The 24,022-nt window shown below is 39.3% G+C and overlaps 1 protein-coding gene across 2 annotated transcripts in view; it reads right to left on the bottom strand.

The window, feature by feature from the left end:
- LOC134816197 (synaptonemal complex protein 2-like) overlaps window positions 1-20,936 on the bottom strand; it is a 35,877-nt gene extending 14,941 nt beyond the window's left edge. The window contains exons 1-13 of one of the 2 annotated variants that reach the window (XM_063824958.1): window positions 20,905-20,936; window positions 15,479-15,541; window positions 15,062-15,187; window positions 14,706-14,900; window positions 13,218-13,242; window positions 12,986-13,077; window positions 12,722-12,813; window positions 12,371-12,601; window positions 12,077-12,206; window positions 11,583-11,909; window positions 9,924-11,393; window positions 9,511-9,603; window positions 9,342-9,404 (exon numbers count right to left, since the gene is read on the bottom strand). In XM_063824958.1, coding sequence (XP_063681028.1) covers window positions 9,342-9,404; window positions 9,511-9,603; window positions 9,924-11,393; window positions 11,583-11,909; window positions 12,077-12,206; window positions 12,371-12,601; window positions 12,722-12,813; window positions 12,986-13,077; window positions 13,218-13,242; window positions 14,706-14,900; window positions 15,062-15,187; window positions 15,479-15,493 — 2,859 coding nt within the window. In that variant the 5' untranslated portion in view covers window positions 15,494-15,541; window positions 20,905-20,936. The remainder of the gene's footprint in view (window positions 1-9,341; window positions 9,405-9,510; window positions 9,604-9,923; window positions 11,394-11,582; window positions 11,910-12,076; window positions 12,207-12,370; window positions 12,602-12,721; window positions 12,814-12,985; window positions 13,078-13,217; window positions 13,243-14,705; window positions 14,901-15,061; window positions 15,188-15,478; window positions 15,542-20,904) is intronic. The other variant, XM_063824959.1, reaches the window with a different exon arrangement.
- Window positions 20,937-24,022: the final 3,086 nt, after the last annotated feature.

Here is a 24,022-nt window from a genome sequence, read left to right as displayed (position 1 = left end):
TGTTCTTCCCCTGTAGTTATTCTGAGATGTTCTCTCCCCTGTAGTTCTCCCCCCTGTAGTTCTGAGCTGTTCTAGTAAAACAAATTTAACAAATTTAATTTTATACCCACAATCAATTCATATTTAGTTCAAATATTTAAAGTCAAAATAACCATTTCACATAAGTGGTTATATTATAATAAAATAATTTGTGATAAATTAATAAATTAATTTACACTCAAAAATTAACAAAATATACACAATTTTTACCTAGTGCAACACTGGTTCAGCGCGCGGCTGATCGAAAAAGTTTGATTTGCATTTACTAACTACAGTGTACAGCGTACATGAAAAAATTACTTACTGAATCTTTTAATACTAGACGTACATTTTAATTCAGATGTTGTTCAATGAGTTAGCCACAAAAATGTTCAAATTATGTAGGAGGGTAAAGGACACAATTGCTAGTAGTGCTTCTTTGTGCCCGTTCTCTCCCCTGTAGTTCTTCTGTCAAGCTGTTCTCCCCCTGTATTTCTCCCTCCTGTAGTTCTGGGCTGTTCTCCCCCTGTAGTTCTTCCTCCTGTAGTTCTGAACTGTTCTCCCCCTGTAGTTCTCCCACCCTGTAGTTCTGAGCTGTTCTCCCCCTGTAGTTCTCCCTCCTGTAGTTCTGAGCTGTTCTCCCCCTGTAGTTCTGAGCTGTTCTCTCCCCTGTAGTTCTCCCTCCTGTAGTTCTGAACTGTTCTCCCCCTGTAGTTCTCCCACCCTGTAGTTCTGAGCTGTTCACCCCCTGTAGTTCTCCCTCCTGTAGTTCTGAGCTGTTCTCCCCTGTAGTTCTGAGCTGTTCTTTACCCTGTAATTCTCCCACCCTGTAGTTCTGAACTGTTCTCCCCCTGTAGTTCTCCCACCCTATAGTTCTGAGCTGTTCACCCCCTGTAGTTCTCCCTCCTGTAGTTCTGAGCTGTTCTCCCCCTGTAGTTCTGAGCTGTTCTCTCCCCTGTAGTTCTCCCTCCTGTAGTTCTGAGCCGTTCTCCCCCTGTAGTTCTCCCTCCTGTAGTTCTGAGCTGTTCTCCCCCTGTAGTTCTCCCTCCTGTAGTTCTGAGCTGTTCTCCCCTTGTAGTTCTTCTGAGCTGTTCTCCCCCCTGTAGTTCTCCCCCCCCCCTGTAGTTCTGAGCTGTTCTCCCTCCTGTAGTTCTTCCTCGGGTGTAGTACTGAGCTGTTCTCTCCCCTCTAGTTCTCCCCCTGTAGTTATCCCCCTGTAGTTCTGAGCTGTTCATAGTTTGACTGAAAAATAGAGATGCACATCCAAATTTTAGGGCGCGGTTGCCATGGAAATGTACAAAAAATGTGTTTTTTGCAATTTTTGACGAAAGTGAGCACTTTAGGCTATATGTTTATTAATAAGTCTCATATAAATGTGCTAATTCCGCATCTTTTAAGCATAATTTTAGCTCTGTAGGTGCAATGGGTCCTGAGATATCGAATTTTTCCAGATTTCTGAGGTTCGCGAGCGCGGTTGTCATGGAAACGGCTTGGGGAACACCTAAATTTCCGAATTTTTCAAAAATAATTTTTTTGGTTACTATTTACGTCTATGGGGATGTACAAAAAACTTTCCAAGATGATCGGACGAAAAAGTGAAAATTCAGGTCAGTCTACTACAGAAGACAACCGAATAGCTGTTCAAGAGGGCAAACAGAAGCTAGGCGATGCTTATCAAGCAGCCCAAGAGCAACTGCTGGAGGGGCAGGTCCGGGAACTGGAAGAAGCAAGTTGGCAGGGCACTGGGCAGAAATGCTAAAAGCTGGACCATGATCAATAAGATTACGGGTAAAGCTCCATCATATGACATATACTGGCAAAATCAAGGGAAACTCACCAACGGAAAGGGTTCAGAAATGGAAGGACTATTTTGCTACTCTTCTCGGCTCACAACCGACGGTAGAGAACGCGGAAGAGGATATTGATTCAGTCCACCCACCTCTGAATATCGGAACAGAACCATTTACGTTGGATGAGTACAGAAAGCAAAGTCCAGCATAAAGGAAGGGAAAGCATGGGGTGACGACAACATAGCCCCAGAAGTCTTAAAACGATTCGACCTTGATCAAATTGTCTTAGACTTCTGTAACAATGCTCTATTGAAAGGTGAGAAACCAGACCAATGGTCAACTGCCAACATCATACCAATTCCAAAGAAGGGCGACCTTAGCGAACCAATGAACTATCGGGGAATAAGCTTGTCATCCCTAGTTGCCAAGTCTCTAAACAAGATGGTTCTAAACCGGTTGAAGGCTGAAGCCAGAAATCGAGACAATTCTGCGCAGAAACCAGAATGGATTCAGACCAGGGAGGTCAACAAATCAGCAGATATTGGTACTGAGACGTCTTATGGAGGGTGTCAAGAGTCGGAAACTGCCAGCTGTTCTGACATTTATAGACTTTAAGAAGGCTTTCGACAGTGTACATCGTGGGAAAATGATCAAGATTCTAGAAGCTTACGGCATTCCAGTCAAAATCGTACAGCTTATACGGCATGTACGAGAAGACAATGGCCAAAGTCCTAACTCCAGACGGAGAAACAGAATTGTTCGAGATACTTGCAGGTGTGTTACAGGGTGACACCTTAGCACCTTACCTCTTTGCAATAGTCATCGACTACTGTATGAGGCAAGCCATAGGCGATGATGCGGAGCGACTTGGACTCACTCTCGAACGTAGAAAAAGCAGAACTGCAGAAGAGTGGGGCCCAAGATCATCACCGATGTGGACTTTGCAGATTATATAGCACTTATATCTGAGGACATGGACAAGGCTAACGAGTTCCTGCTCAGAGTAGAATCGGCGGCAGCAAGCTTGGGACTACACATAAACGAAGGCAAGACCAAGGTCATGACACTGAATATGGAGGATCGATCTAGCGACCTACAAAGTCGATCCGGGGAAGCCATAGAAAATGTGGATGATTTCATCTACTTAGGCTCCTGGATTGAGAGCACAGATAGGGATATAAGGGTTAGAAAGGGAAAAGCGTGGGGTGCCCTACATAGACTGAAGGATATCTGGAAATCCAAACTCTCAAAGAGCCTCAAGATTAGATTGTTCATAGCGGCTTGTGAATCAGTACTGCTCTACGGATCAGAAACCTGGACACTGACAAAGGATCAAGAAAAATGTTTGGACGGGACATACACAAAGATGTTGCGTATGGTGCTGGGTATCTCATGGAAGGAGAAGGTCAGCGATATAACTTTGTATGGTAGCCTACCAAGCTGTCAAACAAGTTACGAAGCAGGAGATTAAAAATGGCGGGACACTGCATCCGACAACCTGAGCTACTTGCCAGTGATTTAGTCTTTTGGGAACCTACGCACGGTAGAGCACAGCAAGGCCGACCAAGACAAAGCTACTTGTCTATGTTACTGAAGGAAGTTGGGACAAATATGGAGGGGGTTTTGTGGCGCAGACATAGTAGTTGTCATTTAACTCTTATTCCTGACGTAAAACAGAGACTGGTCTCGTCAGCGATCAGACATGCCCTTATATGGTGTGTAGGTTGATGACGCATGAACGATCAACTTGTAGGGAGATTAGAGACACCCCTAAATTATTTGCAATATTTATTGCCTTATTAATATATCTCATTCTACAGTATGATGAGAGTGTAAAGAGAATGAAGGGAACAAGATGCTGTTGGAAATTTAATTATTCATCTTCCACCCGTAGTCCCTATACTAAGTCATACCAGAAAAATGTATTTCAATTGGGCACTCAGTAACTGAGCTATTAAGGCCAACGTATGTCCACTGACGTTTGGCCCACCCTGTATATATACGAATCGGAATATGCTTATTACGATCACAAATTTCGTGATCAGAATTACGTGCATTTTTAATTTTAGTTTGAATACGACAGCTGCTTTAACATCGGCAATTAACATTCTGATAATATTGTTGATATGAGCGGGAACCGAAATACATTTTTTTGTGATCTATTCGTAAATATTTAGCAAGTCTCTACGCCGTTTGAACGAAGCAAGACTTTACAAATTCAACAAAATGTAATATTGGGCCAATATTAATTTACCCTATTTACATTCAAGTACAAGGTGCAATGAACTCTCACGACTTTTCCAATAAAACAGAGTTTGGAATTCAGAAGGAAGCTGAAAGATACACTTGGGTGGGGTACATGCTTTTCGTCCTCATCTCATCCTTAATCGGAGACACTACCATTCTTGTAGCGTCAATCCGATATAAGGCCTTTAAACTTCACAGTTGTATCGTAGCTATCATCCGGCACATAGCCGTGTGTGATTTAATGGTGTCTCTATCAGGGGCATTGCCACGAGTTATCACTTTGATAGCAGATAGTTGGGTACTGGGTGAATGGTTCTGTCACATTCAGCCCTACATTAAGAATTACCTTTATGTAGTAGGACTGTATCTCATATGTTCTATGACAACTTGCAAGCTTGTCATCCTACGTGCGCCTCTGAGAGCCAGGGGACTGGAGTCAAGAAAGGCTCACATTGGTTGTGCAGTTATTTGGATATCTGTGTTAAGTATTCCAGCTGCTTTCTTCTTGGTAGACAAAAGTGACCAAATCTACGTTTACAGATCATACACCTGTGATTTTGGTTATTCCTCTGTTATCTGGAAATGGCTAAGACCACTGCTGTCCACGGTCTTCATGGTCATTCCAAATTTTCTAGTTATCGCTTCTACCGTAAATTTGCTCATCATTGCGAAGAAAGTCGCTAGTCAAGGGAGGCACACGATCAAATGGCAAGGCATCATAACTATTATCCTTATTGCAGTCATCTACTGCTTATCACTCATACCTTACGCCATCTACATTTTTGTTGGCCCTAGATTGGCAGATAAAAAGAGTTTCTTCCACAACGAATACCTCAGGATCTCCCTTTCCTGTGTCTACTTCAACACTATGAGCAACTTCTACGTCTACAGCTTGACAGTTACTAGCTTCAGAGAGTTTCTCTTGTCTCGGATATTGGGCTCTAAACAGTTGATGTCCAGCAATGCTATTGCTTCTAGCCAAGGTAAATATCCTGAGTGTTTTTAATTAGCCATGATTGCATTGAACTGCATTATTCTGACATTTTCTAATGAGCATGATATTAGAAATGTCAAGACCATGATAATTTTATTCAATCTGGCAGGTCCAAGGATAGAAGAAACAAACTCAGGAAGAAACGAAGAAGACCAAGACACTAAGACATGAGTATGAGTATACCTTTAGATGTCCAGGCGTGAAAGGTATGGTCGACGAAAACACGAATAAAAGCCACCGAGAGAAACATTCGAGTTAACGACAGTGAATTATTTGAGAGACAGATTACCAAGATACGTATAAAAACTTGTTGTAACCATTTAAAGTTTCAAAAGCACTTTATGTGGTCCTTGGTAACCATTCTTATTTCCTTTTCAAGTTTTAACTGTATAGTGTGCAATATCTCGTACATTTGACTTGCAGTTTCAATTTTCGTGTGATTTCACGATCATGAATTTTACTTTTATGTGCCAGTGCTATAATAGTAACAGTGACAGTGTTTTGACAATTGAAAAAAGAAATTTTGCCCCTTATGCTTTACGAGTGTGACGTTTAATAAATGATTTTTGAAAGATTGGTAATGGATATTTTAGGGCAGGTTTCCATAAATGAAATTTTTTAATCAGCGCTGATAATCGCTTATTGGGCGCTTTTTAAAAAAACAGCCTTTTATAATCGATTTTTTAACGATTATATAAGCGGTTCAAAAAAATCGCTTATAATCGACTATAATACGTCAAAAATAGCGGAAATTAAAGACCTAGGCTATAATATTGTTCACCAATCTAGAGCTGGTAGAGGAGGTGGTGTCGCTATTGCCTTTAAGAAAGATCTTAGCTTCAATAAACGCCCTACAAAGACCCATAAATCCTTTGAACATGTTGAGAGTGTGCTGAAGTCAAGTTCCAATGACCTTCTTCGTTTCTGCTGTGTCTATCGATCTTGTACGGCTAAAATGTCCAAAATGACAGACTTTTTACGGGAATTTGATGAATATCTTGACAGTCTAACTCACCTTCCAGGTAGACTGATCATTGCTGGAGACTTCAATATCCATGTCGAAGACCTCACTGATCCTGATACGATAAATTTTATCCATCTCATATCAAACTATGGCCTCATCCAGCATATTTCCAGTTCAACACACATTGGGGGTGGAATCTTAGACCTTGTTCTTACTAGAAGCAATGCGTGTGATATGTTGAACATAAAAGATATAGATGTAGCTAAAACAGTAACAACATCAGATCACTACTTCGTAAATTTCTCTATTGCCTTTCCTCACCACAAAGGAAGCAACAAAGAAGATATGGTGGGCAGAAAGATATCAGATATAGACATAAATCTTTTTAAGGAGGATCTGTTGCTATCTGACATAAATGACCCCAACAAGTTTATTGACTGCAACTCTGCCACGGAACTCTATAACAAAGAACTTCGCAGAATTCTTGATAAACATGCTCCCCTTATCTGTTTTAGCATTAATCCTGATCAAAGCAAGTGGGTGGACACAAAATGTCAAACTGCCAGAAGGAAACGAAGAAAAGCTGAACGTGACAACAGGAGACTTAAAACTGCAGATTCAAAATTAGACTATAAAAAAGCTGTTAAGCATGCCGAGGCAGTTATAAACACCACTAGACAGCTATACTATGAAAATCGTCTGCAAAGCTGTGAGGACAATAAAAAAGATACCTACAAAATAGTCAATCAGCTGATGGATCGGGACATATCTAAAAACTTGAAGCCTAATAACAAACCTGCTGAAACTCTATGTGAGGAGATGAAAGAGTTTTTCAATGATAAAGTGGAAAAGATTTACTCTGCCATTAACAATGATACTGCAGCTGACATTCTTCTTGCCCACTCTGAACCATTTCAAGGTGAAGCCTGGAGCCAATTTGAAACCATAAGCGACAATGATCTCAAAAAGATTCTTTCTGACCTTAACAAAAAAGAATGTGAAGAGGATCCCATCCCTCTAAAACTTCTAATGCAGTGTTTTAATGAAGTTAAACCAATTGTGTCATTTATTATCAATGACTCACTTGTCACTGGAAAATTTCCGTCAGTCCTAAAGAGTGCTCTTGTCAGACCAGCCATCAAAGATGATAAAGGAGATGTCAATAGCTTCAACAACTATAGACCGATTAGTAACTTACCTTTCCTCTCGAAACTCATTGAAAAGAGCGTCCAGAAACAGATGACCAAACATCTTGACTATCACAATCTTCATGCTGAGCATCAAAGTGGTTATAGGTCAAATCATAGCTGCGAAACTGCGACCCTTACCATCTACAATGATCTTCTTTGTATCAGTGACATGAAAAGTAAGGTTATCCTCCTCCTTTTGGACCTCAGTGCTGCTTTTGATACTGTAAATCATCACTTGCTCCTAAAAAAACTAAAAAAGGACTTTGGTTTTGAAGGTACTGTTCTCGAATGGTTTACATCATACCTTAATAACAGATCCTTCACAGTAACTATTGATAAATCAAGATCAAAGAGATGCTTCCTTAGAATTGGAGTCCCGCAAGGTTCAATTCTAGGTCCAATTCTGTTTATACTTTACACAAAGGAGCTCAATCAGATCGCAAAGAGACATGGATTTAACATCCACATGTACGCAGATGACACTCAACTGTACATTGAGTTTAACCCACTATTTCGAGATCTCTCAACAATCGAAGAGAGAATAACAAATTGTTTTGAAGATATTAAGACCTGGATGACCCAAAATAAACTCAAACTGAACCAAAACAAAACAGAAGCTCTTGTAGTACAGACCAAGAACAGTTACTCTTCATGTCCAGTCGATTCAATACAACTTGACAATGCAGCTGACCCTGTGGATGCATCCCGCACAGTGAAAAGTTTAGGTGTCCTATTTGATCAATTCCTAACATTTGAAGACCAAATAAATTCAATTATCAGTTGCTGCAACATCCATCTGAGAAACCTTCGAGTTATAGGCTCAAAGCTTAACTATGATCTAAAAAGACAGCTCATTCACTGCTTGATCTTTTCAAAACTAGACTACTGCAATGGACTCTTGTACGGTTTACCTGATCTTCTAATAAAGAAACTCCAGAAGGTACAAAATTCCTGTGTTCGATTCCTGTTTGGTTGGAAAGCTATCAAAAAATGGGACAGTGTCACTCCATTCCTGAAAAAAGCCCATTTTCTTCCGATACGACAACGAATAGAGTATAAGATTGCTCTAACCGTGTTCAAATGCGTTAACAACATAGCGCCGGAGTATATCATCAAATGTATTGACATCAAAAGTCAACCTGTACGTGTACTAAGAACTGAAGAAGACTATTTCCTCCTAAATGTTCCTCCTATTTCAAACTATAGTAAAACCGAGAGAAGTTTCAGCTACTGCGGACCCTCTGTTTGGAATAAGCTTCCTTATCAATTGAGAACACTAACCGATATCGTCTTATTTAAAAAGAAACTAAAAACTCATCTCTTTGAAAACGTATTTGTATAAGTATCATGTATTACCTTTCTCATAAAATCCATACTTCATAAAAATAAGTTCTTATGTACATGTTACTCATGAGTCGCTTTAGATGGTTTGAACTGAATCTTTGGGTTTTGAGTTCTTTATGGCTATAAAGCGATGTATAAATTCCTACTTATTATTATTATTATTATAATTGATATAATTTCAGTCTATCAATTTTTGAATTGCGTCTTTTTGATTTAATGAACTACTGCAGACTCCACATTATTATAGTATATGCCATTAATTTTGTTCCGATTTTAAACTATTCCATTTTGACGAGATTCTAAATTAATTTTTTGAGACTTTACTACATTTTTGATGAGAATTTTTGACATTTTCATACTAACCTTTGATATTCTCAGATTATGTGACTGATTAAATGCTGAAGATAAAAGAAATATATTCATTTTGCTAAGATTATGTTTGTTTTTCATTGCTCAACAGCTGTTCGAAGGATCAAATTTAAGATAATTAAGTTACTAACTAAGTTACTAACTAAGTTACTAACTAAGTTACTAACTAAGTTACTAACTAAGTTACTAACTAAGTTACTAACTAAGTTACTAACTAAGTTACTAACTAAGTTACTAACTAAGTTACTAACTAAGTTACTAAAGTCTAAGTTAATTAAGTCTAAGTTACTAACTAAGTTACTAACTAAGTTACTAACTAAGTTACTAACTAAGTTACTAACTAAGTTACTAACTGAGTTACTAACTAAGTTACTAACTAAGTTACTAACTAAGTTACTAACTAAGTTACTAACTAAGTTACTAACCCTCATTGAGTACCGGGTTGAACGTCTAGTAGGTTGAGGGCTGGGTGATTTGCTCTTCAGCTCCTGAAATTATGGATCCGGTCCCTTATCTTGATTATGGCAATAAATGTGGGAACTGAAAACTGGTCAAATTATTTTAATGAAGCTAGCAGACAAAGTTCTCTCTCACCAGTTTAGGGCCCTTTTCTTCTTTCATCTCCACTGCTTCTTCTCCCTCGGAGCCAGAAACACTAACATCTATTTGCTTTCTTTTGGTCAACTTCTAAAAAGTTTAGGTTTCAGCTGTTAACAAAATGTCAGTCCTAACTTTGTCATTTCCTCCTTAAAACTCTAGCCTACTCTACAAAATTAAATATGCTTTGCATCCCTTACCCGTTACCCTATTGCCTTCTTCACAATCCTTAACCCGACCCGAGAGGTGGGGCAGATGAAATTCAGGTGAAGGCCACCGTTATGAGGCCGAGGTCAACCCATTGAACAACTGTAAATTGTTTTGAAACAACAAAAGTTGCTAGGTTACGATCAGTATAATATTATATAGTATACATATTTGGAAATCTTGACTAAGAACACCTTGTATACCTTATTTGGCTGTTCTTTCTTCTTTTTCTCCTTCAATTTCCTCTTCGCGTCTCTTTCCTCTTCAAGTTTCTGCTTTTTTGTCTTGAAGCCAGCTATTCGCTTCTTTTTCTTCTCAGTTTTCACCCAGGACGCATCAGATTTTGCCGGACTCTTCTCATCGAAATCAAACTTTCCTAGTTTTGGTGTTGAAGGACCTGTATTTTTAATCAAGAATTTCTTTTTCAGTATTGACTGTCTCCCAGGTGGAACCGGAATAATTTCTTCTGCAAATGTTTCATCGGAATTTTCACGTCTCCTCATTTGATTAAGAGAATTGTTCTTTGAAATGACAAAAGTTGAAGATGTATTTATGGGTGGAAGTTCTCTTTTGCGAGCAAAGGCAGGTAATTTCTTTACTTGAGAAGGAGTCGGTGATTCCTGAGAATTTTGAGAGCACAGATAATTTTCATCAGTATCCATTAGCCGACGCTTAAAGGCACCCTGTAACTTCTTCTGAGCTGGGGAATTCTTCGCAGACAGAGCCTCTTTACAGGATTCTTTCAGACCATCTTTCAGCATAGATTTGTAAACATCGCCAGGACTGCTAGGAGCTTTCATACTGATATCCTGATTTATTCGTTCAAGTTCTTGACTTAGATTTGGGGAATTATCCTCAGAGCTTGACTCTAAAACCTCAACTCTTATCTGTTCTTTCTCAGGCGATTCAATTTCAATTTCAGTTCTTGGATCCTCAATTTCAATGATAGGGTCATCCATAGCTTTAACCACATTCAAGACTTCAATGCTGTCTTCTTTGTCACTAGGTTTACTCAACATCTGTCTGTCAAAATTATTTTGTATTTTAATCGTCTCATCAGTTTTTGCAGCCACAGGACCCTTCTTGTTGTCTGTCCCAACTAGAATGACTGCTGAAGCTGGCTCACAATCTTCAAATTTCAGAGGTTTCTTCTTTTTCTTATAGTTCTTAGTGCTTGAAGCTGACGCAAGATTAGACATATCTAGAGATGGTTTGGTAACTCTATTTGCCTTTTTCAAATCTTCTACACATGTTGTCTCATTTTTTGGTGAACTTTCTTCTTTTACTGGAAAATCGTTGACAAAGTCTTCCATTGTGTCATCTCCGACCGACAACTCTGAATCGTTGATTTTACTGTTGTAGTCAAAGGAACTCTGCAGTTGCCAATTAATATCATCACCGGTATTATCAACCAACTTTAGTGAGTCAGGTATGACAGTGGCAGGCAATGAGTCAGGGATTGTTTTGATCGGTGATGACGTCACTGGATCTTCATTTTCAACTGGAGATGGTGTAGGAACTTTGGGGTTTGTCAGGATCGGCTCTGACGCGATAAAAGATTTTAACTTTTGCTTTTCTGGTTGAGAAAGCCCAAGTTCAAACTGTGGTAGAGGTTCGTTTATTTTTTCTGAAAGCATCTGTCGAGTCTGACTTATTCTGATGGCCCGTTCTTCCTGATAAATAGTTCAATATTACGAAGGAGGCCACAGGAAGGCTTAAATCCGCTAAAAATCCAAGTTTTATCGATCGAAGATATGTGTGCAGAACAACCAATTGATTAAAAGCATATGGTGATTTTTAAAAGCTTACAGATTTTAACAGTATTTGAGTATTTATCATTGAAAAAGGTTGAAACACCTTACCGGCACAGGAGTAGACACTATCGTGGTGACGTTACCACGAATCTGGATAGTTTCCGCTGATACGTCAACTCTTGCCATTTTACTTAACTTAGGACTATCAGGAAAGTGCTGGCCCAATAGTCCCAAGATTGCACCTTTAGGGTCGGGATGTGTGTCCAGGACAAAGTGGATTGTTTTAGAATCACCGCCCGTTTTAGAGTCCAGTAGAGTACAGATAGGAATGTTAAGCTTCAAGACAAGGTGAAAGTTCCCGTCTTCTACCGTGTGTTCATGTTTCAGTACACTTGTTGGGTTGATTATCAGTGTTTCAAACTGCCCATCTCCTTGCTGGGATGGAAGCAAGTTACATTTAAAGATTATATCTTATGGTGGAATTTACATGATTATCGAGGAAGTATAATATTTCTTTTGATAAAATTATACTGTATTAATATTTTCACTGTAAAACGTATTGTCCATTAAAATTATCTATCATGAACTTGGAGCAGAATCACCTCGGTAGGTAGCAGTACGAATATTGTAATTGTCTTGGATCCAAAATTTACATCGAGCCAATTCTGATTGGGTGCAATCTGCAAATCCTCAGTTCCGACATTAACTCGCTGGCACTTGTATGAGTAAACCCTGAAGATATTCCAGATAGATCAAATTGGTCTGTTATTAAAGAATATATAATATTATTATGAATTTAGTTCGATTCTCCACTGTAAAATTATAACTGTAATTACGGGTAAAAAAACCGATGACTTTTAAAACCAAGTAAGTTTGTAAAATAATTGTCTGAATACATTCGCTGTTCCTTGCCATCGTTGACTGTATTTAGGAAAATCCTGCAATCTTTTTCAAAAGTGGCATCTTTGATACGTAAAAAGTTTTCTTGCATTATATGGTCGTCGGGAAACAGATCATCTAAATGCTGTTTTCTCAACGAATGGCTTTTAAGTCTAAAAAGAAGCTCCATCAAGAGAACTTGAAGTTCATAATCTCCGCTAGCTTTTACAGTGTCACCCAGATTTAACCTGCAGAAAGCTATGATTAATAACGAAAACTGAACAATAATCTACCAATATTATGATTAGTCATTATCTGTAGTCTGTATTATATAATATAACATATGTCTTATGGCCATGGGGACTCACCACTTAGCCTTGACCTCTGAAAGTTCTGTAAGAGACTTGTGCACTGATTCACCGCCTGGTTCTTCAAGTATAACGTTCAGGGTCTTTGCAGCCTAAACAGATATTGAATAGAACGGCGAGAGACTGAGAAGGTATATTTGCGTATATTTGAAATAAGAAGCATTCCTACGTTTATGGGAATGCTTATAATACTACTGTATATTATTACAAGCTTGAAAACATGATAATGGGCTATAATTATAAAAAACAATATGATGTCAATACCTCCATCTGAATATCGTATGGAAATATCCCATTCAAGTTAACAGCAATATCAAAGAGAACTGGAGCAAATAGGGTTGACACTGGAATCTCACCTGGGACATAAGTTCAATGATTTTATGGTACAGAAATTGTGAGTTGGAAAGAATTTTTACAGTTGGAGAAAAGCTCTAGTAGCTAGCCTTTCTTATAGACACAATGCACGATCCATATGATTCAATTTGTGTCAACTTACGTTTTATGCTTGCACTCAGAATCTCCTGAAAATGTTCAGTTTAGCGACAGTAATAAAATTGAGATATGGAATAGTAAAGTCACGATCTCAACTTAGAAGATGTATAAATTTAAGACTGTTGTGTATTATGTACCAAGGACTGTGTAAAAAATCATTTCTTTTCTCCCAAACTTCGCGGTAAATCGGGGTATTACTGTATTACTGTATCAAGAACTGTGTAAAAAATCATTTCAAAGGCACCTAAACTATTTTTGAAAAATATAATTATAATCGTCATCAAATATTGGGATTATAGGGTGAGAATCCTTGTCACGTTTTTGGTCAGCTTCGCCGGGGCTCATGTCTCTTTCCTCGAGGGAGCATTAGTGTCTACAGAAAAACTGACAAATCCTAGCGAAGTCCAATCCGAACCACATCTTCCATCAGAGGTGGTGCTGGGTCAGCTGGTTACTGAACGGATTGGCCTGGAGAATGGCATAGTCCTATTATTCTCAAGTTAACCATAGAGGGGGTCAGGCACTGTACGCTCAAGGCTGGTTCTTGGAGCCAACACCCTCAGCCCCACAGAAGTGGGAGCACTGTCGGTGGTGGCACACCCAGAGAACGGACAGTGTCTCTCCTTCTTTCTTCTTGGACCTGCATTGCTGCTGGCGAGTCAGCCAGTAGCAATGCAGCATCTCACTCACTCAATCACATCAGCAGTTCAATCACAGAGACTGGCACTCTCTACTCCGCCACGGAAAGTGGACAAAAATAACCCATCCAGTCATGGAAAAATGACAAATTGAACCAGCCGCAAAACCATGTTAAACCACGGAATATTACTAAAACTCCAAAGCGAGCGCTCTACAACAGGAAGAATCTGGAAAGCGCACAGACAAACCAGTATAGAAAGGACCAAAATCAGCACTCCACGAGAGCGCGAGACAGCCGCGCGCAGCATAACAAAACAATCTGAAACAAAGGGACGTCAAAAGTTTAATACACCAAAGATAAACCAAAGGATCATCACACCAGGGTTCGAGTTTAATATCATCTCAACTCGATCCTCCAAAATACTAAAAGCACGACACAACCTCGAGGATCACCAGGGCAGGCCCGCTAGCATAATGCGGTGGTAGTTCCTCGAAGTAACGCACTACCTTTTCCGGGAGGGTGTTTCGACACCTGACTCCAGACGGGTTCTATGGAGTCTCTCGATGACGGATCATTATGGCAGATAACCTTAGGGTCATCGCCGATCCACCGGGTCATAACTATGTTATGTCTTTTGGACGTACCGGGCTCTGCGAACCCCATGCCAAGCAGAGCAAAAGGTACAAAGCCTGCAGTCCAAAGGAGCTCCATCAGACGTTAGCCACAAGGCGGACGTAGCCTCCTTGCTAATACGGGGAGGTAGAGTGAGCGCCCTCGACCAAAAAAAAAAAAAAAAAAAATATTGGGATTGAACATTAACTTAAAATTCAACTTAAAATTCAACACACTTACGATGATCAGCTCAAGATAAGTATGGTATATACTGTTGATGTGATGGTTCTTTTTGATAGCTGACAAATGAATGTGAAGATTTTTTAATGAGCTGAACGTTTTTTCATCTGTAACTCCATAATTATCATGAGCGAGGATTGTAGCCAATAATGACATGAGTTGTGTTACTGCGACTCCATCTGACAGTTTGCTTGTCTGATAGTTTAGATCAATTTTAGTTACAATTAATAAATAACAATTCTTGATCAAACCCAATCACCATTTATATAAAATTGTGCAACTTAGCAACTAAAATAAACCGATTAATTTCAACAATTCATTCCCCTCCCATATTCCCAGCTGAATCAAAATCAAACCTGAATGATAAGCTTAAATATCTGTTTCATGCAACGATCTGTTTGGACAAGATTCTTTTTTTTCAGATATCTGCTCAATTTTCCAGGGTGTGCGCCACTTTTATAATTGCACAGTAGACTGTACAGCTGAAATTGAAAATGAATTCCAAGAAGATATTCTATCATTCTGGCAAGTAAGTAAGTAAGTAAGTAAGTAAGTAAGTAAAAATTATGACATAACATCATCACACATGTCTACAAAGTATCAAAACACTATATGGAAAAATATAAATATCTTACCACCAAAATTAATAAATTATTAACTACAACTTCATTTAAAAAATAAGAAGTTGCCCAGGTCCCTGGACATGTCATAAACTAACATATACAAAAAAGGAATAAATAAGTTATATAAGTCAAAATAGTGATGTATCCTACCTCTTTATCAGACATCTTGATCTTTTAAGATTATTTAGATCTTCTCATCGTTTCATTCCTAAGCTATTCATTAATAAGTCTTGACTGCAGAAGTAGCCATATTTATATTGTATATAATATCCTGTCATCACTGCTCGAGAAAAAAAGAAAAAAGGGGGAATTCCCAACCCATGTAGCTGAGACACCTCACAGCTAGTGGACTAAAGTGGCTCTTGCTTGTGAAAGGTGCATCAACTACACACCAAAGCGATGGGTTGGGAGTCCCCCCTGGGATCATTTCATCAGTAAAACTTTATACATAATAAAAACTACAGTAACATATCTACAAAATTTACATTTTACATAAAAAATGTAGGAGATCTCAAAGCTCGTCTTCTGAGGGATGAGGTTGAAGGATACGTCTTTCAGTCCAAGATGCTCGACTTGAGTAATGGATATTATGTGTTTATTTAAATCAATTTATTATAATAATCTAAAATAGAATTTATGTTGTGGCATAATAGCATCACATTTCTTGTCATCCTATATTGTAGTGATTATGGGCATTTACGTTTGTAAGAAACCTGTGCCCAGTTTTGCCTCTCAGTGTATATACTGTACACAATTACAAGAGCAATCAAGGTAAAAGCAGAACTACTTTTTGGACGAGATGGCATGGACCAGGACTGGTGATACAATAAATGCCAGGACGCGGACGGGGACTAAAACTAGAACTGTCACTAAAACGGAATCTTTTGCGTAACTTCAAGTTACAATCAAGGACAAAAATAAATTGTGGCATGTATATGTGCGCAATCACGATTAAAGTAAGGATCATTCACATATTTGATATCACATAAGCCGTTTTTTGCCCTTTCATACCCCTCTCCCCTCCATAAGTCACTCTACACATAGCTATTGTGTAGAAATTACACCAGGCAAAGATTTTTCGAACCCCTGGCATGGCCCCAGTCTCCTCCTAGAGCTAGACAAGACATAACAAATTACATAACAAATAATGTGCCGTTTGAAATTGCCTTTAGAATTGCATAAGAAAATATAAAATTTACTGAAAAATCGTAAATCGATTTTAGACTCCAAACTTCAACCACCAAGTGGGTCAAAATAATAACTCAAAACTAACAAAATCAACTGCGGAATACCTGTGGATCTTTCATATAATATTCTCGCTGTCATTCGCTATAGAGAGGCTACAAAAGGGTGAAAAGTGTGTCAAACAGTATATATACATTCAATTAAATCAAGTGATGCAATTGGCAGAGCACAATAAAATTTTAAGTGTTGCAATTGGCAGAGCACAATTCATTGCTACCAATAATTTTTTCAAAAGCATTTTAACAAAACACATGATCTACTCCATTATAGGGGCAGGGATGAGGTTGTATGAAACTTCTGATAGCTGAATCTCACGTTTGGTGTCCACCTTCTTTCCTCGGTACCCTCGTAGAGCAATAAGAGTTGTTCTCAACATTGCAAATCTTATCCTAGTTCTCACGTGTCTTACTACATCGCAGTACCTTTCCTTCCTTTTTCTTGCAATGAGGTCTGCTACTCTGTTGACGAACTGCTTACACTCTTTAGACATTCCTTCAGATGTGAGGAATACAGCCGGGGTGAAGGTAGCCTTCTTCACATTCAACACTCTCTCCAAGTACTCGTCCTTCTTCTCCTTCTCGTTCTCTTCGTATACTTCTTGAAGAGTTTTTGTCCTGTTTGATAAGCAATTGGGGTGTGAAACCCTTATGTCAAGAAAGGTCTTATCAAATGGAGTCCAAACTCCTCTAGCAGATACATCAAGCCGAACTTGGTCACCTGTTATAGTCTTGGGGTTGAGGCAGTCACCCTCATTTACCTTCTGTAGCTGGGGTTCAAATTTTACATCATGACATACCTCACGAAGGAGATTTGCCATTGTGTCTCTGATGTTGTTGTGGGTCATTATCACGTAGCCCCCTAGCTTACAGGTGAGAAGGTGGTCAAGATCACTTGTTTTCCCACATCCACAGGTGATGGGAGTGTTTGGTATCCACCAACTGTAGCGTAAGCAGACACTGTCTCGAAACTCCTCTTTGTTCAGAGTGTAGCCATACTGCTGAAGTGGCAATGTGTTAAGCCAACTGGACGCTCCCTTTTCTCTTGCTGCTAGTAATGCTCTCTTAGAGGAGGTGCCACATCTTTCAGCTATAGCAATAAACTTGGCTTGGAGCTCGGAATTCTTCAATGTTTTGATCATTTCTTTCCCCGATTTGGTGAGGTTACTGGATGCAGTGTAAACTTCCTGTTGGTCCACTATTGCTTTTGTTAGCTCAGTGGTGAGTAGCTTGGAGGCTGTATACTCAGAGTGGCATTCTTCGTGGGGTTTACCAATGCCCAATCCTCCCAATCTTATTGGTAGACTTAACACGTCTCTTTCTAAGTCTGAGATCTCCCTCCCAGCATCTTTGGCAGGAGCTTTTGTCTTATCTCATGTTCTAGCGGCTCCATGGCTTCAGAGATGTGGGGCACAGTCCTTTGAACAAACTTCCATCTGTGTTGGATGCCAGCGATGTAGGCTGAGTAGGTTGCTTGGGGTTCAGATTCTGCAATATCAGCTAGCATCTTGATGTCGTCACACCACCCTTGAACCTTATCGGTAATGTACTGATCTTTGGCACCTGTATTGCCAAGTACTGCTCCAAGATGCCTGTTGTGCTTGCGAGGTAAGTTAAAACGTGCGCTATTAGCTAATCAACATAATCATGCCCTGCTTGATTGGACCGTCAAAGATTTTGACTGCACAAATGTTATTGTCCAAACATAACTGGCTGGTCACACACATCTCAATTAAAATTACGCTAGGCCACTGTTTTCCAAGTCTTGTCCTGTGAGTAAAGTATGTGTGAGAAATTTTTAATAAAATCATTGTATATTTATTTTTGAATTTTAAAAATCTAATTTGAGAATGAAGGTTAAAGAAATTTTTAATTAGCACTGTATAGTTTAAGATATTTATAGCTTATTATAACAATTGATACAAAGGCCATAATCCTTCACCAGCTCTCCAATATCCAACTTGAAGCTGCATTTTATATCCTAAATATAAACTAAATCATGTTTTAGTGTAGACTTTTTGTCACAACAAGACTGCACCCTATAGTAACAATTATAAACAGAACCTCTAATGTCTGCTAACAATTTTTCTTCTAGTCCTAATCTGAGCCTTGTCTCTAAAAACTTAACTGAACTAGCGTTTCGGTGTGTGCAAAAGCTTCCAGGCACGCGCATTCCTTGCCCCGTTAGTTACCTGTCCTTCATAAACCAAACTAGCAGTCAGGACAAAAAGTCATACACCAAATGGGCATTATATTTTATGAATTGTTTTACATCTTTTTATTCTGTAAAAATGTGCTAAAATTAAATTTCTTGTTTCATTAAAATTTCTTGTTTCATTGTTACCTGATGTTATTTGCATATTGAACTCTCCAAACAGTGCCTTGGCCTGGTCAATCATCTGAGGGTCCTTTACTACTAGAATGCTCTTAGATGGATTAGGAAAATACCCATACTTGGGTCCTACTTGGAGCAACTCCTTCCATCACTTATACACTGCTTCCAATTTCCCACCAGCAGCACTATCATCTGCAAACCACACTTGCTTGATAATATTTCGCAGGCGGTCAATAAGTGGCTTGGTGCTAAGAGCATATCCACCAGTGGCAATATTGTCTCCTTGAGTGAAACCTTCACTGCTCTTGATGATCACTCCCTTGCTATTAGCTACATAGAGGTCTGTTGGTTCCCTGTAGGTGTTCTCAAAGTATTTAGCAAGTGGTGGGCAAACGTACTGCATGTTGTTGGTAGCAGCGGTCCTGTTGAGAGCGTTGAATGCGTTGGAAGCATCGTCTAGCAAAATGGCTTCCGTGTCCTTGTTATCATGAACCTCTGCCATAGCGTGTATTGCTGCTTCAATTCCCCCTTCGTGACCTGCACATGTTTGAAGTGGTCCTGCATCCTTCTGAACATCTTTCTTTAACACCATCATCACACACTTCCCAATAATCCGTCTCAAGATCTCACCAATACCAATTGGCCTAAGGCCTGGACATTTATCTAGGGGAACCAGTCTACCAGCTGTAAGCACTGCTATTGATTGGAAATTAACATCTTGAGTACATATGCGCCTGGCTAATCTGGCAATTGCTTCAGCGAGAAGATCCTGGGAATTTCTAAAAGCACAACAGCATAAGATGTGTTGCCAGCACTCAGAGTCTACAAGCGTTGGGCCACCTGAGCCTGATGTCAGCTTAGCAGCCTTTTTCACTAATTTTGAGTCAATGACTTCAAATATAACTTCTTCAACTGCTGCTTTATCACCTGTGATCAGAATTTCATCTGTTGCAGACTTAGCAGAGGGGTGCTTTTCCTTTAGTTGTTCAATGACCATTTCATCAACATCCAACAGTCCTCCACTTTGTCGGTTGATGAGCCTGGTTGCTGCTGATACTTTGCCGTGGATCATAAGCTGTGCAAACCTGGTGGCAAGGGATCTCTCCTGGGCTTTACGTGCCTCTTCAAGTCGGTTCTGAATCTCACGCTCTTCACTGATTATAGCAGTTAAGTCACCAGATTTCCACAAATTCAGCCTTTTATCAAGATATATAGTGTGATCCTTTGCCCGTGAGTTTTTCGATGGTTTTTGTAGCATCATTGGAATGAAGATAAATAATAATTTTAAGGCCACACTCTCCCATTCTGTCCTGTCATTAAATAGGTTGATTAACCTGCTTAATTCATGAATGAAGGCATTGCCTACTTTACCCCGCGGCACTAGGAACATGTTCTTTGTCCATTTCAAAATTTCACTGTAGGCAAAATCAGCAGCATTCGAGATCTCACTTAAAGAAGCGTGCTTACCCCATTTGATAACTTTAACAGATTTAACCGGTTTCTTCTCTAAGGCCTTGCAATTCTTACATACCCACATTATTTCTGTGTGTTGCCCAAGTTTTTCAAAAGTTTTTCTGTGCATACAGCACTTGGTATGATACCATTTACCACATGGACCATCGCAATTAACACACTCGAAGCCAGTGACGTCTTGAGAGCATTTACCACATGGATATAAAACAAGAGGGGAAATATCATCGTTGTCGATTCCTTTTCTGATTGGTGCCTCAACAGGGCTATGAATATTAGGAGCTTCTACTTTCACTGAATGATATGTTTCTGATACTTTTTCTAAGTCTACTACTAGGAGTTGAGATTTAATTGACAAAGGTTTCTCTGTTCTGATGTGGCGAAAGTCATATCTCGAAGAGGAGGCTTGAGGTTTAATAGTATTGGTTGAGTTTAATACTTTCTGATTATGAGGATTTGTGGAGGCCATGTTGGGCGACATAGGATCATTGGACATAGGATTGTACATAGGATCATTGGACATAGGGTACCTCAATAAATGTAATAGATTTGTAGTGTTGTAATTAGTTTAAAACTACAAAATGTTTTGCATGGAAGCCATATTTAAACCACGCTAGGTCGGTGATCATTCCAGAATAAATTACAAAATATAAATTCGATCGAGGCAACTACTTAAATATTCCCAAAAATAATTTAAAGACTTGATTTCTCTTGGAGAATTTCTCTTTAGACTCTTAACTTGCGAACAAATTGAAGCAGCAAACTTTAGGCTAGAAACTTTATTGAATTGAAATAATCATTCCACGTAACAACGTCTTCTTCAGTTCTGTAATAAAATTTGCTTCAATTTGTTCGCAAGTTAAGAGTCTAAAGAGAAATTCTCCAAGAGAAATCAAGTTCAAATGCGACTCATAAATATAGCCCCCTTGAACTAATTTAAAGACGATTTAAAAAATTAATCTTTAAAAAATAAATCTTTAAAGAATAATCTTTAAAATATTTTGGGGAATATTTTGACTTGATATAACGATGTCGTCGTAATGACACACGTAACTGATCGATCAACTTATTTGATAGTGTTTTTAAAATAAAGTATTTATATTTTTAACTTGGGGTGAAAATATTTGTATTTCTACCTATTACTAAGTAAATATAATTATAAAAATTAAACGTTGTTTTGTACCTACTTATGAATGCAATTGGAATTTTGAATTGTAAAATATTTTTCATTGTTGATGGACTATAGTTCACATAGCCATGTGTATACGCCTTCGGCGGTCGCGCACTACTGCGAGCGCGAGTTGCTCTATCCAGAGCCCTTGCGCTTGCAGTAGCGCGCCCGCCTCACGGCGGTAAAAAGGGCTCTAGCCATCAACCCACCCAACGATTTTGGCACCACTCTACAGTGGTGCCAAAATTACTCGCACTTTTGTCCTCATATGCGACGTGTGTAGCTTTTCAGACATTTATTGCGTAAACGAGATGTCGTACGTCACCTTAAGATCGGGTGACAGGGGGCTCACCATGCCCGAACCTAATTGATCATTGATTGGGTCTTAGGTCACGTGATTATGAGCCATGAGGTCACGTGACTATGACGTCACCAGACCTTGTCCTATGTTTCCCGCTCATTGGACCAGGTGAGCTTGCATGCTTGTGATTGTAGGTGTAAGTACAGCTGTACTGTAGTTTATACCTAATTAACCCCTATACACTGTCACTATGCACTATAGAAACCTGAAAAGTGGTTACTGCATACTGGAGGGAGAAGTGCCAAGACTACCTGCGCTACATAGACGCTGTTGTCAGCACTGCTCACGCGCGCACGAACCTTCCCATCGGGGTTCGTGGATAGGTGCTTTTCTTGACTTGTGAAACAAGCGCGCCCGAAGTGGCGCGAAAGCACATGGTTAGGTGAAAGCGCGAGCGAGAGGGCTCTGGTTAGAGCAATGTTGCATTTATAATGTATAATGTCTTAAAAGTATAATATTAAGCCGACCTCAATGCAGGGTGGGACGCCCCGGACCATGCTGTTGTATTAATACTTAACGGCCGGTGATACTCGTAAAATATTTGTTCCAATATTTGTAAAATGATTGTTCCAATTATCAGGACCTTCGACGAGTCCAACTCGGCGCGCGTCCCGGTAGGTTGTAAACCTACAATATTAATACTTGTAGATTGTAGATGTTATCCGCTGCGCGATATTGTTTAGCTTTTCTTTTTCCCTATATGTTGTGGCTTACGTCGCGGTATTATTTGTTACTGGGCCGCGCTCAGCCTGTCATTCCGCCTAATCTCTATTCGTTAATATGTTAATGAACATTATAGCCTGGGGTCTTCAGGTAAATTATTTGTAGCCGCGATGCACTACTGGGCCGGGCCGCGCATCAAATAATTCTTTTCGCAACCACAGTAGATCGGAAAAGTGCAAAGCTCTCGCGCTATACATGCACTATAATAGCTTCAGAAATAATTTTCCTGATTGTCGATGTTCTGTCATTTTTCATTTTTATTGAGACTAAAGAAAGAGTTAAGTGAGTACTACATACTAAGTATATACTTAATCAGTAGTCAATGACCAGCTCACAGTACATTACATTAATGTTAACTAAATGATCTTTTGCATAATGCTAAATCCTAAATATAATAATAGAAAGAGGAAAGTATTAAAGTACTTTACTTTTCCTTTACATAATATGTTGTACATTAAATTGTCCCAATACTATTAATTATAAGTAATGATTCTGAACCAGCCATCTATTGACTGAAGACCGTACCCGGCTAGCATTTATTCAGCGATCATGTTATGTCAAGCATACATAGTATCATTGTTATGCCTGAAGTGGTTTGTCAATGGGCCATTGTTAGCCCCGAGCGTGTTGGTTCTTCATTCCTACCACTCAGTATTGTTTATTGTTAAGTAGAATGGTTCTAAAAATATAGTAGAAAAACGGACTGAATTGTGAGGATTGCTCTTGTAATGGAAGTATTTTTGTTAGTGTCTCAAAGCTTTGTCAGAGTGCACACTGGCTAGATCAGTGATGTTTTGGGGATAGAAGTTAAATTTGTCCATATTTAGGAATAGAGCTAACAAACGAAATTCTACCACTTACCAGGGCATAACCGTGCACACAGCACATTCAGTGGCGTAACGTTGCCTGTTGGCGCCCCCCTGCCGAAAAGGCGCCCCCCTGTTGGCGCCCCTCCCCTTTTGGTGCCCCTCCCTAAAATTGAACAAATTAGTTGATTTTAGAGGATACGCAGATAAAATCTCTAAAAAAGTGTGTATCTAGAGCAAAACGCGCAGTTTTGCTAGTACTTTAGTTAAGTTTTCGAAATTGTCCCACATTCAAACGACGATTTGGCGCCCCCCTAAGACGGCGCCCCCCTGCACAGCAGGGTCAGCAGGGCCCTTTGTTACGCCACTGAGCACATTGCAGGGTAAATCGTCCTTGTTGTATCATCGTGCAGATAGGCGGCTTTTAAATTGGAAACAATTATCTGATGAACAAGCAATAAGTACACTACTTATATTACATATCTGCAAATCATTGGACTTGAAATTCAATGGTGTGGTTATTGGAAATTATGCCACTGTTACTTATACAACTGTAGTTACATAATTTGAATAATTGTACTGTTTGG

The sequence above is a fragment of the Bolinopsis microptera genome, chromosome 1 (genome assembly GCF_026151205.1).
Source record: "Bolinopsis microptera isolate Bmic1 chromosome 1, MBARI_Bmic_1.0, whole genome shotgun sequence".
Classification (NCBI taxonomy): Eukaryota; Metazoa; Ctenophora; class Tentaculata; order Lobata; family Bolinopsidae; genus Bolinopsis; species Bolinopsis microptera.
The sequence above is the reverse complement of the archived record's forward strand: the minus strand, read 5'-3'. Positions and strand labels throughout refer to the sequence as shown.